Source organism: Tauraco erythrolophus, chromosome 9 (genome assembly GCF_009769465.1).
Source record: "Tauraco erythrolophus isolate bTauEry1 chromosome 9, bTauEry1.pri, whole genome shotgun sequence".
In the NCBI taxonomy this organism is placed as follows: Eukaryota; Metazoa; Chordata; class Aves; order Musophagiformes; family Musophagidae; genus Tauraco; species Tauraco erythrolophus.
Window position 1 is genome coordinate 5,353,457 of NC_141473.1, and position 16,015 is coordinate 5,369,471.

The following is a 16,015-nucleotide window of genomic DNA, read 5'->3' on the forward strand; positions in this document are numbered from 1 at the left end:
AGCTGACTTTACTGATTTTCAGGGAAAAGGGCGTGAAAAGAGCAGACAAACCCCACCAAGTCGCAGGATGTTCCTGCTGGTGGTGCAGAGGCTGCTGCGATGCACCGGGTAGCTCGGTCTCTGCGCACATCCTATTCCCAGCTACCGGCCACAAACTAACGCTTATCCTGATCGGAGCTTAAGAGAGTAGTAAGTTATTGAAAGTGCAAAGGCATGAATAAGTAAATCGGGTATTGGTAATGCATGAATGACCAGGCTACGTGAAGAGAATGACACATACAGAACCCCTCTGCACTTACAAAAAAAAAAAAAAAATCCACCACAAAAAAACAACAACAAAAAACAACCACCAAGAAATAAAGGTATTTTAAGATAATTAAATTGTAAAGCACAGAGTCTTCAGAGAACTTTGGTCCAGCTTCTTTCTTAGTATGAAACAGACCTTTACGGTCCCAACGTAATTCAAGGTTTTCTTGCCACTGAAATCCATCAATGGGCAATGTTCTTGGGCAATGCGCCTACAGCTTTCTTGTAGGAAGTGCCTATATCACTTCAGCTACAAAACCTAAAATTTTAGGCAAACAGGACCTGTTCCTACCACTTGTCTACAAGGCAGAGTAAGCAGTAAATGAATCCAATGCAGATCATCGTCATTTGCAACTCAGCGAGGAAATTGCTAGATAGATGTCACACGGTTGGAACGTAGCGTAGAAGGAGGAACACCGAGTATGTCTGCACCTTGGTCTAAGCTGTGCTATTCAGTCTCTACGCAACTTGTGAAAAGTAACTTGAATCCTCTGTGTCTTAGATTTATCTTTAAAATGGGCATAACCCCTATTTCTAGCTCACAGGAATAGCCTCGAGCTTGAGCAACGCCTGCAGAACCTCACAGGGAGAAAATATTACATAAAACCTCTCAAAAATGCCAGAAATGCGTCTATAAACCAAGTGCACTGGCTGCCCCTGCAAAAAGTCAGTCTCACAATTACAGCAGTAGTGAGCAAAACCAATAGACTTTCAAGCCGACGGAATAAAAAGCAATCCGGCGTAAGCAGGGAGGGCAGGCATCCCGAGCGGAGCGACAGCTCCATCTAACACAACAGGAAACTGCGATTCCTTCTGTAAACACCAGCGGTGAGGTGGGAGGAAACCCAACTTCTACATAAACAGCCAGGCTGGAGCCCCGGGCCGGAGGAACGCAGCCCTGCGAGGAGGAACGCGCTGTTCCTGGAGCAGCGCTGCCATATTAATCCAGCGCCGAGCCCGGGCTCGGTTGGAGAAGGTGACAAATTCCATGGCAACTCAGTAGTCTGCTGACAAAGGTGCACAGCTCCGGGTGGCCATGCCAGCAGTGCTCCCCATGGTGCAGTGCCCTGCACAGGTGCACCAGGTCCGTCCGGAGGATGAGGAGGGAAGGCAGGGTGCAGGCAGATGCTCAGACACAAAAAAAAAATCAGTGAAGAGCAATTCAGGACAAGGGCAGAGAGTGCTGAGCTCGAAAACATCATTAACAACCGTCCTGTCTGAGCTGGAAACATTAAGAAACGTAAGTCAGGTAGTGATGGAAAAGAGTCTGCCTGATTTCCTGCAGATAGATGAAAAGAGCATTTCAGTCAACAGGTTAATGCCAACGTGGTCGTCTCTTCTCTGCAGAAGGCTGAAAATATAACAGATGAGTCAGGAATAATTTCTCCTCTCCTTTTTCCAGCCCTGCTCAGCTTACATCCCTTCCAACTCGGGTCATCACCCTGCTTTACCTCCCAGCTCCACACACTGCAGGCAGAGAAACAGCAAAACAACCCCAAAACGCCTATTAGGTAACAACGATGTGGTAATTCCTATATCCTATGTGTAACCAACAGCTGTCTGATCTCGAAAATTCCTCTTAACATTAGAAAACCATTAAGGTCTCATTTTAAGTATGTGAGAAACTTTTGCACTGCCTCTTTAGAAGAAATCCCTGCTTAAGAGAGACTTAGTTTCAACTTCCAGGAATCCTGGTACGAAGACAGCAGGGAATAAAAACAAGTTCTTGTTTTCATTCTTGTTAAACATTTTTTTTTTCTTCCCTAATGAGAAACCTAAAAAAAGCCTCCTAAGATGCTGCTTCTCTGCAGCTGGAGCAGGCATTGCTTTCACCACTTGGCTCTGGCGGGACTCTTACAGTGACACAGAGAGATCAAATCTATAGAAGAAACCTCAAACCAGTAACAAAACACAAACCCATCCTACTCTGGGGCTTCAGAACTGCGCACTAAATAAATTCAGCACAACTATATAGCAAAAGCCACGGAAAATCTATGTATTGAACAAATCCCAGTCTGTGGCAGCATTTTCTACGCCCGTCTTAAGAACCACTCTAAGAGCGACCAGATTTTTTTTTAGTGTGGACACCAGAAATCAAGGTTTGGGAAATGAAATTGGAGTGATGCCGTCGGTGTTTCTGCCATCCTGTTTCGAGCGCTCCAGAAGGGAGGTGGCACCCACCGTCACAGCCTCCTGCTCTGCCCCACATATAGTTTCTCCTTGAAGACTAAAAGAAGAGCAGGTTTCTATTTCACTCTCTCCAATATGCACGTTTTTATGATCTTTAGAGTTCTAATTATTATATTCATTGCTCCCTTGGCAACATTAACGATTTACATAGCGGGTTTTTTACCTGCACATCTATTCTGCTTTATTTTATGGATTGTTCAAATACTTTTCATATTTTATTTATAAGCAGTTTCTGCTTGCCCACTTTCATTGTCTGCAAGAGAAAACAAGGGTAAGCCAAGCTTTACCTTTATGGATAGAGGTCTACATACAGATCTCAGATATAGAATGAGCAGACATACCAAACAGTGTATATGTTGTCCTGGAAAAAGGAATGAATCATCCCTTTACCACCACAAATGTTGAAGTACGAGATTCCTGGGGGGTTGTGTTTATTTTGGGAGTGGGATGGTGGGAGGGGAGAGAGAGTTGTTTGGGTTTCTCTTCCTTATTAGTGCTCGTGCTCCGTCCACCCACTTCTTTCCTTCTCCAAAATTACTTCCTGCAGATGCAGATTGACAGATCATCGATGCTGTTTGCAGAACGAAGCCAAAACTGCAGTCTGCAAGTTTAAGAAGGAGAGTAATGGAAAAGAAAAGTAATGGAAAATGGAGCAGCAATGCTGGCAAGGGGCAAAAAAAACACGAGCAGGGACTCATAAAAGCTCAGTTTGCTCTCAGCTCTGCTACTGGCTTACTGGTTGACCTTGAGCAAAGCTCTTTATCTTCCCCTGCCCTAGATTTGCTATCTGTAAATTGAGGTAATGACATCAACCTCTAGAAAAAAATATTGTGAGCTTCTCCTAATGCTCTCCTATATAAACTATTTCAAATTTAAGACCACCAGATAACTTTATGCATGGTTACCAGATTTAATACGCATTATTTTATCCATCAGTTGTTTGTCAGGAAAAACACGTGCAAATCCAATTGCTATCAGAAACACAAAGCATTTTTTAATTCTAACCACCATAGCTGTGTCTCATCAATATTTCTAGCAACAAGTCTGCAAAACCAGGTATAGGAACCTCACTGCATATCCCTACTGCCACCTCAACAAAAAAAAAAGGCTTTACAGGAGGAGAGAAATGGAAGGACTGAGAAACTGTGATAGAATTCGATGGGAAAAAATAATGGATAGAAGAGCAAGGTTTGGGTAACTAGTAAGACAGGAAATTTTAACGGGGTGCCTACAGCGTAGCTGTGCCGTGACACTCAGCACAGCCCCAGCATGTGCCATTAACACACCACTGCTCACACTAACAAGACCAGCTGCTGTTCCAGTGCAGAGCCAGCGTGCAGTAAAGGCAGAGGTTAATGGATCTACTTGCACGTTACACACACGTATGTATGTTTTTGCAATGTGTGTGCACACACATGCACATATTTTTGTCTCCAGAAACAAGCTCCTGGCAGAATGCTTGCAACGGATTGCACAACCCAGCTGGCTTCCCACCTCGTGCTGCTTCTTATCAGTGCTCCAGGGTATCTGATAATAACTCAGAAATTCAAGAGCTACCCTGCCTGGCTGCCTAATTCATCTCCAGTCATTAAAACATGGTAGCCAAGATCTTATCAATTCACTAAAGTTTAAAATAAAACAACTAGTCACCTGCGCCCTGTCTTACAATTTTAAGATATTTTGTCTCCTGCTACCTACAGATATGAGGTCAACATCATCACCTAGTATAAGATCAATGCATTATTTTATAGCTTTTCGATATAGGGAAGATGAGACTTATTTTTTAGTTATATTCCTCTCTTTGAGGCAGGCAAACCAATTTGGGAATCACAATGACCTGTATCCAGAATGCAAAATAAAGTCTTTCTTTTTTTTCCTACATTCTGAACACAGTCTCCAAAATAATCCTAACTATTCACTTGGGCCCAGTCACAAAGGCTGTGGGACTCACTGCCAAGTCCAGTCAGGGATCCTAGAGGCCCCAGCAGTTTATGGGAGTGAGGAATGACTTTATTTACAACAAAAGTTAAGTTCCACAGTACCCCAGTTTCTATTTCGAACGCTGCTCTCTTTCACTCCAAGCACACGTAAATTCACATTTGAAAAATATTTTCCAGCGTCTCCTATTTCTTGGACAGCAGAGACTTTCCTTTAACTGCTTGGGATACACTGTATCCATCACATCCAAACTCTGCTTAATAAGACTCCTGCTGCTTACTCATGGCTTTAAGTATTCCTGTCCAGTCCACAGGTACCTTTAAATTTCAAAGCCCAGAAGATGAAAGGATTGAACCTTTCCTTGTTCCAAATCTGTATTTACCAACTGGACTGTTTGAAGTCTAGAGACTACAGAGTTACTCCCAGCTCCCCAGGAAGGAAATCTAGATGTGGAGAGGGGAAAAGGTGAGCTTCTTCAGACAAACCACTTCTTACAGTTCTCTCCTCTCAGAGGTGAATACGTGGCTTTGGAAAAGCTTTTTAATCCCACACTTGGGAATTGGTTCTCTTCTGGAAATATGTTGCTATTTATTTCCGCTGCCTTCAGCTGCCTCTTCCCTCCCTCCCTCCCCTTCTCCTGCTGCTACAAAAGAGAGGGAGGAAAGTCAGAAGATAATGACTTTCAGACCACCCAAACACAGCAACTGAGGGAGATGAAGGCAGCTAAAAAAAATTAATGGCACTGGAGCGCTCATTTGAGCAGCCAGTTCCCCAGCGCCCGGTCCTCCCAGGTCATCTTTAATAGGCTCGACACGTGCCAAGTCACCTGCGAAGCTCTCCCGACAGCGTCTTCAGCACGCCGACCATGATGTGCCTGTTGTTATCTTTCGGAAAACAGCTGAAAGCCGAGTTCGTAACAACATTATCAACTTTCCTCCCCATAAATATCTGGCTTAGTTCCTGACCTTCCCAGATTTCTCAGCTGAGTTGTTCTTCCCGCCCTCGTTATTCATCCCGGCAAGGCTCAGCACTGCCAGACCATTAGCCCTATCCCTTCTATAGGCAAAGGAATTAAGGAAGGTTCATCCACTGCTTTTTCCCATCCTCTGCTGCATGGATCTCATTCTAATGCCTTTTTTTAAAGGACTCAATTAATGAAAATTGGTTTATCGACCGAAGGTGCTTTTCTTCTGCCAGGTAATTAGAGTCACTTGGATGCAACTCCACTTGGTCCATTTCAAAATACAAAGTCAGCCACTTTGCAAGAAACTGAGCTTGAGTGATTTCACCCCCTCCCCCCCATCTCTGGAGCTATGAAACGATAAGTGATGAAAAGAAACAGCAAAACCTGTATTTGTTAGTGATACACACTTTTCTAGAACTGACAGTTACCCTCAACCTCACCTCTGCCTTCCTCCAAAGCGAGCAGCAATGACCTGCTTAATCTAAACCAGAAGAGCTCACATCAAGCTCCAGATATGACATCATGGAGCGAGCACGCCTGCGACAGAGAGGCATGAACCGCCTGGGGCAGATGCCAGCGTGCTGAGGGCTGCTGGGGTTACTGAGATACCACGTTAGGCACAGTAACTCTAATAAAAATATGAAAACCTAAAAATCCGGTTCAAAAAGAGGCAGAGGAAAGTTAGGAACTGAGAGTAACCACGAGGAACTTTCTTCTTCTTACTCTGGATACAGGTGAAAAGACAAATCCAGGTTAGTTTGTATTTTACAGTGTGAAGAGCACAACACGGAGAGATCGGCACGCTGTCCTACAACGCCTGCCAGCGCTTGCTGGGAGAAGCAAGGAGGGGAAGGAAGACTGGTTTAAATTGTGTGTTGAACATCCCAAGCTTTCTTCCCTTGGTCAGCAGGAGGGACTTAAGAGCACCAAAAACATATTTGCAGAGGAAAAAGAAAACAATCTCCCAGCATGATGGACCTCAGAACAGAGAGTATCGAGGTCTTGTTGCACTGACCTCACTCCTGGGCGTGGGACAGTATTTACACAGTCGTGGGTAATTTAGGGCAGATTCAGATTAGATCTAAGGAAGAAACACTTCACTCAGAGTGGAGAGGCACTGAAACAGGTTGCCCAGAAAAATTGTGGATGCCCCATCCCTGGTAGTGTTCAAGGTCAGGCTGGATGAGGCTTTGAGCAACCTGGTGTAGTGGAAGGTGTCCCTGCCCATGGCAGGGGGGTTGGAACGAGATGATCTTTGAGGTCCCTTCCAACTCAAACCATTCTATAGTTCTATGTTTTCTGTTCAGAAGGCATTCATCTTTTTGTGCCTTTGTATTTTCATCAGTACTGCCCCACACGCGCTGAGCATCCACCAGCACGTGCTCTGCAGACCCAAACGCCCTCTACCAACATCGCTCACCTCCTTCATGGAAAATGGATTTTTGTTTTGTGAAAGCTGCAGCTCAGCAGCCCTGCCCAGACTGGTGCTGATCCGGCACCCCAGAGCACATCACCATGGTGCAGGAGACCTGCTCAGCACCTCCGTGCCACACGGCTGCACCCAGCCACCACCTGTCCTCTCAGCAGCATTTAGGCCCGAGGCTAGACTAAGCTCTGAGGCTTGTGAAATTTTTCTTGAGCTTTTTATGACTCATGATTCCCATTTTGCACAGGAAAATGTCCACCTCCTGTGCACAGACCTACAGCAACCTTCTCCTGCCTCTCCTGCATCCTCCCATAAACACGTTTGGTATTTGTACAGATGCACTGAGCGTCACTGAAGGACAAAAAGCAGCACTGGGAGTGGACTGTAGTAGATGCAAATTGAAAAAGAGAAAAAGTTTTACTTTATTTTATGCAATATATACAATATTCTGCTTGACCAGCTGCTAAAGTGATGTGAAACTTAAAAACAACAACAGTAAAGTGCTTTCCAAATACTTTCTCTACATCCCCATTCCCTCGTTTCCCTGGGCCATGGCACTGTATTCACCAAATTATTTATATAGATATGTTACTAGGAAAGCACAAAAATATTTTACCAGAGATAACTCCATCTCCAGGTAGCAAGAGCACTCCCGAAAATGAACTCAAAATAAAATTAAAAATTAACAACTCTAAGGAGTCACATATTAGGCAACGGCTTTTCAAAACAGTGGTTCAACCTGCCTCCAGGGAACTGCACTTTGCAGCCAACTCTCCACTTCTTTTTATTTTAGGTTCTTTACATACAAAAAAAAGCTTTGCTTGCAGCAACGTTTGCTCTGGACTAGGGATAAACATGTGTTACTGGTCGGCTTCTCTAGCACTTTCCTTTTGTCCCTAGTGATACAGAAAATAAGCATCTCTCCAGCCAGAGATGCAACAGGGCAAAATGATTGTCTGGACATACACACGGCATGTCTCCTGCAGCGGAGTTTTCCTATACGAGGTCTATATGCAGCCTGTGCATTTTCTGTACAACCTACCGGAGGCTCAAGTTCTGCAAACGTTCAGCAGAAAAGACCAGGAAAACAAGATGGGTTTCATGAATTGAGAATAAAAATCACAAAGCATTATATTATACTGGAATCAGGAAACCGTGGCGTGAAAGCTTTAATTGTCTCCGATGTCAGTAAATGCCAGCAGCGTTCCACAGAGCACAAGGCAGCTTTGGAACTGAGGGGAAAGCCAGTGGTACAAAAAATTGATTGTATCGATATCAAAGTCGCAAGCTCGATCTGTGATGCAGGCTCAGTATTTTGTTCAACCTGAACATAGTCACTATATGTCAGGACGTTCTTCTGCTGGAGAGACGATGGCCAAATATAGAAAAATATATGTGTTTATATAGTGAAAGAAGTGTGGAAGTGGTACCAATCTATGCTAAAAGGATCAATCCTCAGGGAAGCAGCACCGACTTAATAAAATATGACCACCGCTTCAGAAATAAAGGCTTAATTCACGTTAATTTTTACATATTGTCCCCTAAAGGTGCTGAACGGCTTGGAAGGACTCTGCAGCCTGAGCTTACAAGGTTTAGGGTAGCTTGCTTAGGGGTTGCAAGGACACTTCTGATGAAGATCATCCCCTGCTTATCCCCCAGCAGGGTTTTGCGTTGCTGTGTCACATCCTGCACTCATCATCACCCCGACAAGACTGAACACTTCACCGGGCTGCTCGGTCCAGCGACTCCAGCTGCAGAGCCACAGTTTCATAACCCAGCAACGTCTCTTTAGGTGGTTTACAAATTATTTGCATCCGTCCTGCAGCTCCAAGTACTCAAATTACGTCTGATTCAACTAAAATAACAATAAATAATAATAACGCCAAGGGAAAGATACTACCAGTCATATTGTTACTTCTCAACGCCACTCCCATCCTCCAAAAATAACCAGTTTAATACGCTGTTCAGCTACCAGCATCCTCTTCTGTACCGAATCTATTATTAATAATCAGAGCCCATCTGCTAAAAGGGGCGCAGGCAGCTGGCCGCCCGCTCCGCCGGCACCCACACGCCGCGTTCATTCCCCACGATCAGATTTTTTAACAGCTTCTTCGTTCTTGGCTTTATTTCCCAAGGCATTTCTTTGGGACAAAGCGCCTGGATGGGAGCGCGCTCAAATATTTCTCCAAACTTTGTTGGAGCCACACAGTCAGACTCGGGTCCTCATCCGTACCCAGCTTCTGGAGTTTTCCAACCAGTTTCCCCCAATTTTGAGGCCGGCATCACTCCTCGGGACAGAGGGGAGAGGGTGCGGGGGAGGGAGGAGATGCTCAGTTTTAAAGTTGGCTGTAGGGTTCTTTTTCCCCTGACGCTTGGCAGACAGAGACAAACACCGCATTCTTGCTCTAGTTTCTCACTGAACTCGAATACCAAACTGGAGCCAAGGCCAGCCCTCTCCTTTGGTCCTCTCTCCCCTCGTGACGCCAGCCGGGACGGGATGCCTGTCCACCGGGGAGCCGTTCGCACCGGAGCGGGACCCCTCTGCTCTCCAAGGGCCGCACCGGCGGCACCAGCCGAGGCCGAAGGATGGGAGTCCTCCTCATAGAGGACGATCGGGCCGAACCCGTGAGCTCCCGGCTCCGCAGCACCCACCGGGATGCGCCCAGCCCGGCTTCACCCCCCCATCCCTTTTTTCCCCGCGGGGGCTGCCCTTACCCTGCCCGCAGGCTCCGCGCTGGATGGCGATAACGGGCGGCTGGCGGAGGCGCTCGGCGCGGCGGCTGGCAGCCCGCAGCTGGCAGGGGCTGGCGTAGGTGACGGCGTCGCTGCCGCAGACGGGCTCGCTGCTGGAGCACAGGCAGCGCCCGGCGGCCGCCCGCTTGCGCACGGTGCCCGAGGCGGGCACCCCGCCGCCGGGCGGCACGACGCACTGGAGCCCCTCACCGCAGGGCGGGCCGCCGTCGCCGCCGCAGGGTTCGCCTTCCTCCGCCCCGCAGACGCGGCAGCAGCCGCAGGCGTCCAGCACGGGGCCGCCGGGGCAGGAGGCGGGTAGCGGCGGGCAGCGCGACCGCTCGCAGCGCTCCGGGCAGGCGGGCGGCGGGGCGGCGACGGCAGCGGAGGGCAGCAGGGCCGCCAGCAGCAGGCTCCAGCCCCACAGCGGCATCGCGGCGGCGGAGGGCGGCGGGGCGCTGAGCGCGGCCGGGCGGGCGGGCGGCTTTAAGCGGCGGTGCGGGGAGGGGGAGGGGAGGGGGAGGGGAGGGCGGCGGGGCGGGGCGGCAGGCATGCCCCCCCCCCCCCCCCCCCCTCCCGCAACAACCCCCCCTTCCTCCCCCCTCCCCGCCTTTTTGGGGCAAACTTCAATGGTCCGGTACCGCACGGGGCTGTTAAAGTCGAAGGGCGTTGAAGGGCGCGGTTCGTGCAGCACCAAAAACCCGGCGGGCGAAATAAGAAGGGCGGAAAAGCTGATAACGCGCTCCTGGAAAAGAGCGGGTGGAGCCCATCACTCTACCCCGCTTAAGGAATTACGGGAAAGGCAATCTGAAGTAAGCGTCTATTCCTTTTCTGTCTGATAAAGGAGGTGGGTGGAGGAGCAGATGCCCGGGGCAGGGCTGCCAGCCAGGCCCCCGGTAAAAAGAGGAAGGGGTACATGCGAATGTGCCGGGAGCCCACGTACACCCGTATGTAAGAAATTCCCGGCTCTGGAAGGAATCGGGAGGTGGTGGCCGGCGCTGAACCGTGCCTCTGGTACCCAAAGGCACCGGGGATGGGAGGAAGGCTGCTCCCAGGTCGCTTCTCCTCGCCCCTTCCCTTCACCTGAGGTTCTCAGAGCCTCAAAGTAAGGTGGATACTAGCAATTAGCAGAAGGTCAATCAACCGAAAAGGGAAAAAAAAAAAAATCTACAGTTTTCCATCCTCCCACAAGCAGCCTGATTCAATTTACCTGGCAACTGTGCAGCCACCAGAACCTATGGACAGAGGCCTCTTTCAGCCCGTACTGGGTGGTTTGGGAGGCAGCTTAATTACACACAGGTACCTTCTGAGGGAAAAGACATCATTTCCAAAGCTGGTAGGGAAAGGTATAACGAGAACTAATAGCTGGAAATTGAGCACAGAAAATTTTTTAATTACGAGCCGATTACACTTTTGAGCAGACTACCAATCTGTAACTATTTAAGTGTATCTTTATCAGGCACCCGATAACTAAGGACTTAATTAACTTTACAAATCATTAGGCAAGACAAAACGTTAACCGTTACATGAGCTGCGACTGAGAAAGGGAGGATGCCAGCAACTGAACTGGTACAGGAAAAATAGTCTTTCCTCCTATGAAAAGTGGAATAATCTTTAACAACCATCCACCTGAGCAGGTGGAAGCAGCATCTCAAGTGTCAGAATTGAAAGCTAATTGTCTCAGGGAACATTATAAGATCTTATCAAACTGTGACCACAAAACCACAGATGTGCAAAACTTACTTAGTACCTGAAGGTGGGAAACCACGTAGACTCCAACATTCCAAATCAAAGCTCCAGTACGAACCCCTTACAGCTGCTGTTTTCCAGTAACTTCTACGCTGTGCAAGAAAAGAGATTTCAGGAGAATGACTTGATTTCAGGAGCGACCAAAGTAGTAAAGTAGTAATCTGGAACAATTCAGAGCAAAACTTCCTTAGTATTAAAATCATGACAGTGTCTACGAAAAAGTTTGAAAACGTTTACAAGATTAAATATATTTTTTCATGTATGTATATCTATAAACTTACATATATATATATAATATGGATAGATATCATGGCAAAGTGTTTGCAAATAATCAATTGTTTAACCATTACTGGCTACTTTTAATAAGCTTCAGGGTTGAGTGGCTGGGTTTTTTTTCTTTTACTTTGAAATAAAGACAAGTCTTTAAGGAAAGATGAACCGTTTTTCATATTAAAATATACGAAATACAAGTTCCAAGAAAGCTCATATAAGCTCCTATTTGGAAGCAGGAGCAAAATATTCAAAGGCCAATCAGTCTTTGGGTTTAGTCCTACCCCACCCAGGAAGACCACCTGCTTTTCTATCTCGTTGCCTTTGCCGGGAACTTGCAGCAGCTGTTTGAAGCCACTGGAATCTTATCTCTGTAGGTAAGAAAAAAATGACATGCAGTAGGGAAACTCCTTGTTCAGTCCTCTTCTCTCCATGGATATTTGTGTCTTTTTTAGCTTGGTATCCTTTGATATCCGTCATTCTAGGGAGAAAAGGCAAATTTCTTTAACAAAAGCCCTGCTGGCAGAAACCCACTTGGAATAGTTAGGATTCAGTAAGTCAGTACCACAGTTCCAAACGTAAATAAAGTGAATGTGTCCTTGCCTCAAGACAGGAGTAATTAATAAATGAAAGTATAAAGCGTTTACTTAACTGTTCAGCTTACGAAGTTTGCAAATCTGAAGCTAAATATTTAACTACTTCAAGAACTACTGCAAGTTTATAGTGTTCTCACACAAAAATTTGAAACATCAACTGTATTTCTCTTTTCCAGGATGTATGATTCTTTTTTCCACATTTCAGCCACCAATATCAGATTCAAGCTCTTTTACAGACTACTGAGAACTATAATACACAGGGCAACATGTTGTCTTAAATAAATAGCACAGAAAAAGGAAGGACATATGTTGACAGACAGTCAAGGGTTGAACACTGCAACAGAAATAAAATGTATCTGAAGGTCTTATGTGAAAACCATTAATTAGCAGTTCACTTTCAAATAAATGGGCTAGTATTGAGGACCTTCTGCTCTTATATTTTTTTGTTTTTTTAAACCAGGTAATATGACTATTATTAAAAATAGATTTTTTTTTTAATGTAGATTTTGTATGTTGCACACAAAACTGAAAATAAACATCTCGCTTTCCAGAATAACTGAGGGAAGTCTTTTGGGTCTTAATAACTTAGTTTACTGACAAATATATTTGTTAACTACTCACTTAATTTGTGTATGTCTCGTACACCTGAGAGACATCATAAACCCAGAAATTATTTCTCCCCCATCATAAACATTTTCATACAAAAATGGCTCTTCGAGCCAGCAGACATTTATCAATACTCAGCCAGGCTGAAAACGTGGCCTGAAAAATACTTAGTTAAGAGACTTAGTAGTACAATATTTCATCTACTTTTCAAATGGAACTCGATGGTAAGAGGCTCCGTTCAGAGATCAAAATGCTATGAATTCTTCAAAAGGAATGAAAGTTTGGATGCTGCTGATCCAGAATTTGCCCGACATTCCACCTCAGCCCTGTTCTCAGTATGGATCAGACAGAAGAGGTCGATTCCTGCAATATGATGGTTTGCTTTATATTGCCTGTTACAAAAGCAAGTTTTCCTGGATGCCCATGAAGATGTTGCTGAGTTACCCAAGGTGTATCATTTGCTGCCTCTGAAATCTCAAGTTTTAGAAAGCAGCAAAACGTCATGGGGCAAGAGCTGCCACCTCCAGCGGCTTCCTGGGCCAAGGAGGGAGCAAGAACAGCCGGCAGCGCTTGCAGCAGGATTCTTGTGCTGCTACTGCATGGGGGGAACAAGGAAGTGGCCTTGGAGCATCTGGACACATATGGAAAGGGTGGGAAGCAAGAAGCAAGTAAAAGATGAAAGAGAGAGTACACTTGGCAGGAGAGAAAGGGGTTATTACTACAGTCTGGGGCAAGGTGGGTCCCAGACAGAGCAGAGGACGGGGAAAGTCTGAGATGACCAGAACAACACCTATATCCTGAGCACACTTAAACAGCTTGGACTCTGCAGAAAGCTTTTCTAGATTTATTATGACCGTGTTATTTTGCTTCATTCATTAATGGCTTTCTCCCAGATTGTCTTGGGGTGGGGGGGGGAATCCTGTCCTGCATGCTTTTGGCCAGGATGTAGCACCCTTACCCCCACTCCCCAAAAACCCAGGCCTTCTCTGCTTTGTAGGACTTCTCTATTTTGTTAAACAAAGATTCACTTTTTTTTTAAAAAAAACAACCAACCAACCATTTTAAAAACGTATGCTGGATTCACTGCTGTGTACCAAAAAAATGCCATTACTTTGAAAGACAATGGCTGCGAACCAGGGGATTGAAAACGACGTACTCTTTTCCAGATGTGAATTCAGCCCTGGTGCTTGACAACCATAGCTGCCATTATAATTCACAAAATAAAATGAAAGATCAGAGTGTCTTCTGTAAAGCCTCACAGGAAACCAAGAAACAGCTGCTAATCTGAACAAATTAAATACGTATTTGCGTACACGTGGTTTTTCCTTGATGTCAGAGGGCAATCCTACAACTAGGAGTACAAGTACTATACTACAGACAGGGACTGTAGAACAGCATTAAAGCTTCATAAATTACTTAACTCTTAACTTTCAGAAAACCAATGCACTGCTGTGAAAACATGCAGCTGACACCTATTTAGAACTGACACCACTCAGGTGCCCTGATGTGCCCAGTTGTCATGAGGGCAATGGGGGCAATAGGAGTGTCGAGCAACAGAGTGGTTTAAATTCTTGAAAGGTGTGTTCACTGTGCATGTTCATACGCAAAATTACAGTGCCGACAGTCATTTTAAATGCAAATCCTTAATTACAGTGTCAAAACAGGCACTTTGAAGGGCAATATTCAACTGCTACTACACCATTACACAGTGCCTTTACAAATGAGTACCAGTTTCTTTTTCTCAGAGAGGTTGCACAGAAAGTCTGAAGTGAAAAACCAAGGCAGACATCTGGGATGTGATTCAGTCACCGAGTAGGACTCACTTGGTTACCTTCAATGGAAGGTCTCAGAAGTACTTCAGCAGCTTGGAGTATCAAAGTTATACAGGTTGTGCTCCAAAAGACAAATGAATGTTAAGACATTAAATAAAACTGATAAAGGCAAAACTATACACAGCACAGAGCGCTTCATTTTTTTTTTAACCTTTAGACTAAAAATGCCCTGTCCAAATTTCCCTTTCTTTCATTTCTTCCCTATCTCCCACCTCAAATTAATATGGGATCTTGATAAGAACAGTATTATTTCTGTCCCACACCTTCAGAGTGCAGCTTTTTGGTACGCTCACTAATTTCTCCATCCATTATAATATACACTTCTTATAAAGCCCCAAAAATTAGCCTACTAATACAGCCATTTTCATGACAGGAGATAGTCTGTGATGTCGTATGCGTTTTTAACTCATTTCTGTAGAGAATTTTGACTTCTGAACCTCTATCTGGAATTGCAAAACCTCAAAGTCAGAAAGGAAAACTACTAAAATGGCAGCTCAGTAAAGAATGAAGTTTCAAACCAGTCAGGTCCCTTCCTTCAATCTGCAGCCCCGATTCATCTGGTCTACCTCCGAACTCCTACCCGTGTGTCGCATTACGTTGCCTCCCAAAGCAGCAGAGACACCTCCTTTCCAGCCCAGTGGCTGAAGAGACACTGTACTCAGTTGAGATATTTTCAAGGTCCTTCTGACCAGCCGCATCGTTCTGGATAACCAGTTCACCAGGTACATTCCAGAGTTTTTAAACTGCCATAATTGAAAGTCAACTAGCTCAGCTCCAGGCCTCCTAGCACAAAGCTACTGCCTTGCAGGTCCTTCAAGCAATAATTAATGTTTTGAGTGTGCACATTTCATACAATTGTCTAACACACACTTTCCTTTCATTCAAAAAAGGCTGCTCTTACCAGACTGAGTATCTGGCTATAGGTTTATTCTTCTCCTGGTTTATCATAGGGAAACATCAGTTCTTTATCGATAATCGATATATTTCACTCCTGCTGTGCTTTGAGTTTTGCTACTTGGTAGTATGAAAAGTGTATCACTCACACGCTGGACAAGTAGTAGGTTATTGACTTTTTTTCCCTATAACATCATAGCTTCCTCAGGAGTAAAGTGGTATTGTAAACAACAGCAGCAGGGAGAAAGGGATGTTTTATCTTCAACCAGTTGCTGCCAGTGCTATTCAAGGCTTACAAGGTGTAAGAGTTTTTAAAAACCAAAACAACTGAGTAGTCCAGTGACTTAAGTGGAGTTTCAAAATGGATTTTTAAGATCAGAAATACACATGAAAATTAAATGCCTGACGCAGATCAGTTTTAAAGCTAGAGCATGTCCTCTAGGTGGTGCTGACATCCTGTTATTCCATGAGGTTAAGGCCTATGCCAGTTTATTAAACTGTATTCTGGATCATT

The 16,015-nt window shown here is 45.3% G+C and overlaps 1 protein-coding gene across 1 annotated transcript in view; it reads right to left on the reverse strand.

Moving 5' to 3' along the window:
* Positions 1 to 9,987, reverse strand: part of HTRA1 (HtrA serine peptidase 1) — a 34,773-nt gene extending 24,786 nt beyond the window's left edge. Inside the window, exon 1 of the mRNA XM_086616466.1 lies at positions 9,540 to 9,987. Coding sequence (XP_086472592.1) covers positions 9,540 to 9,987 — 448 coding nt within the window. The remainder of the gene's footprint in view (positions 1 to 9,539) is intronic.
* Between the last annotated feature and the right edge of the window lie 6,028 nt (positions 9,988 to 16,015).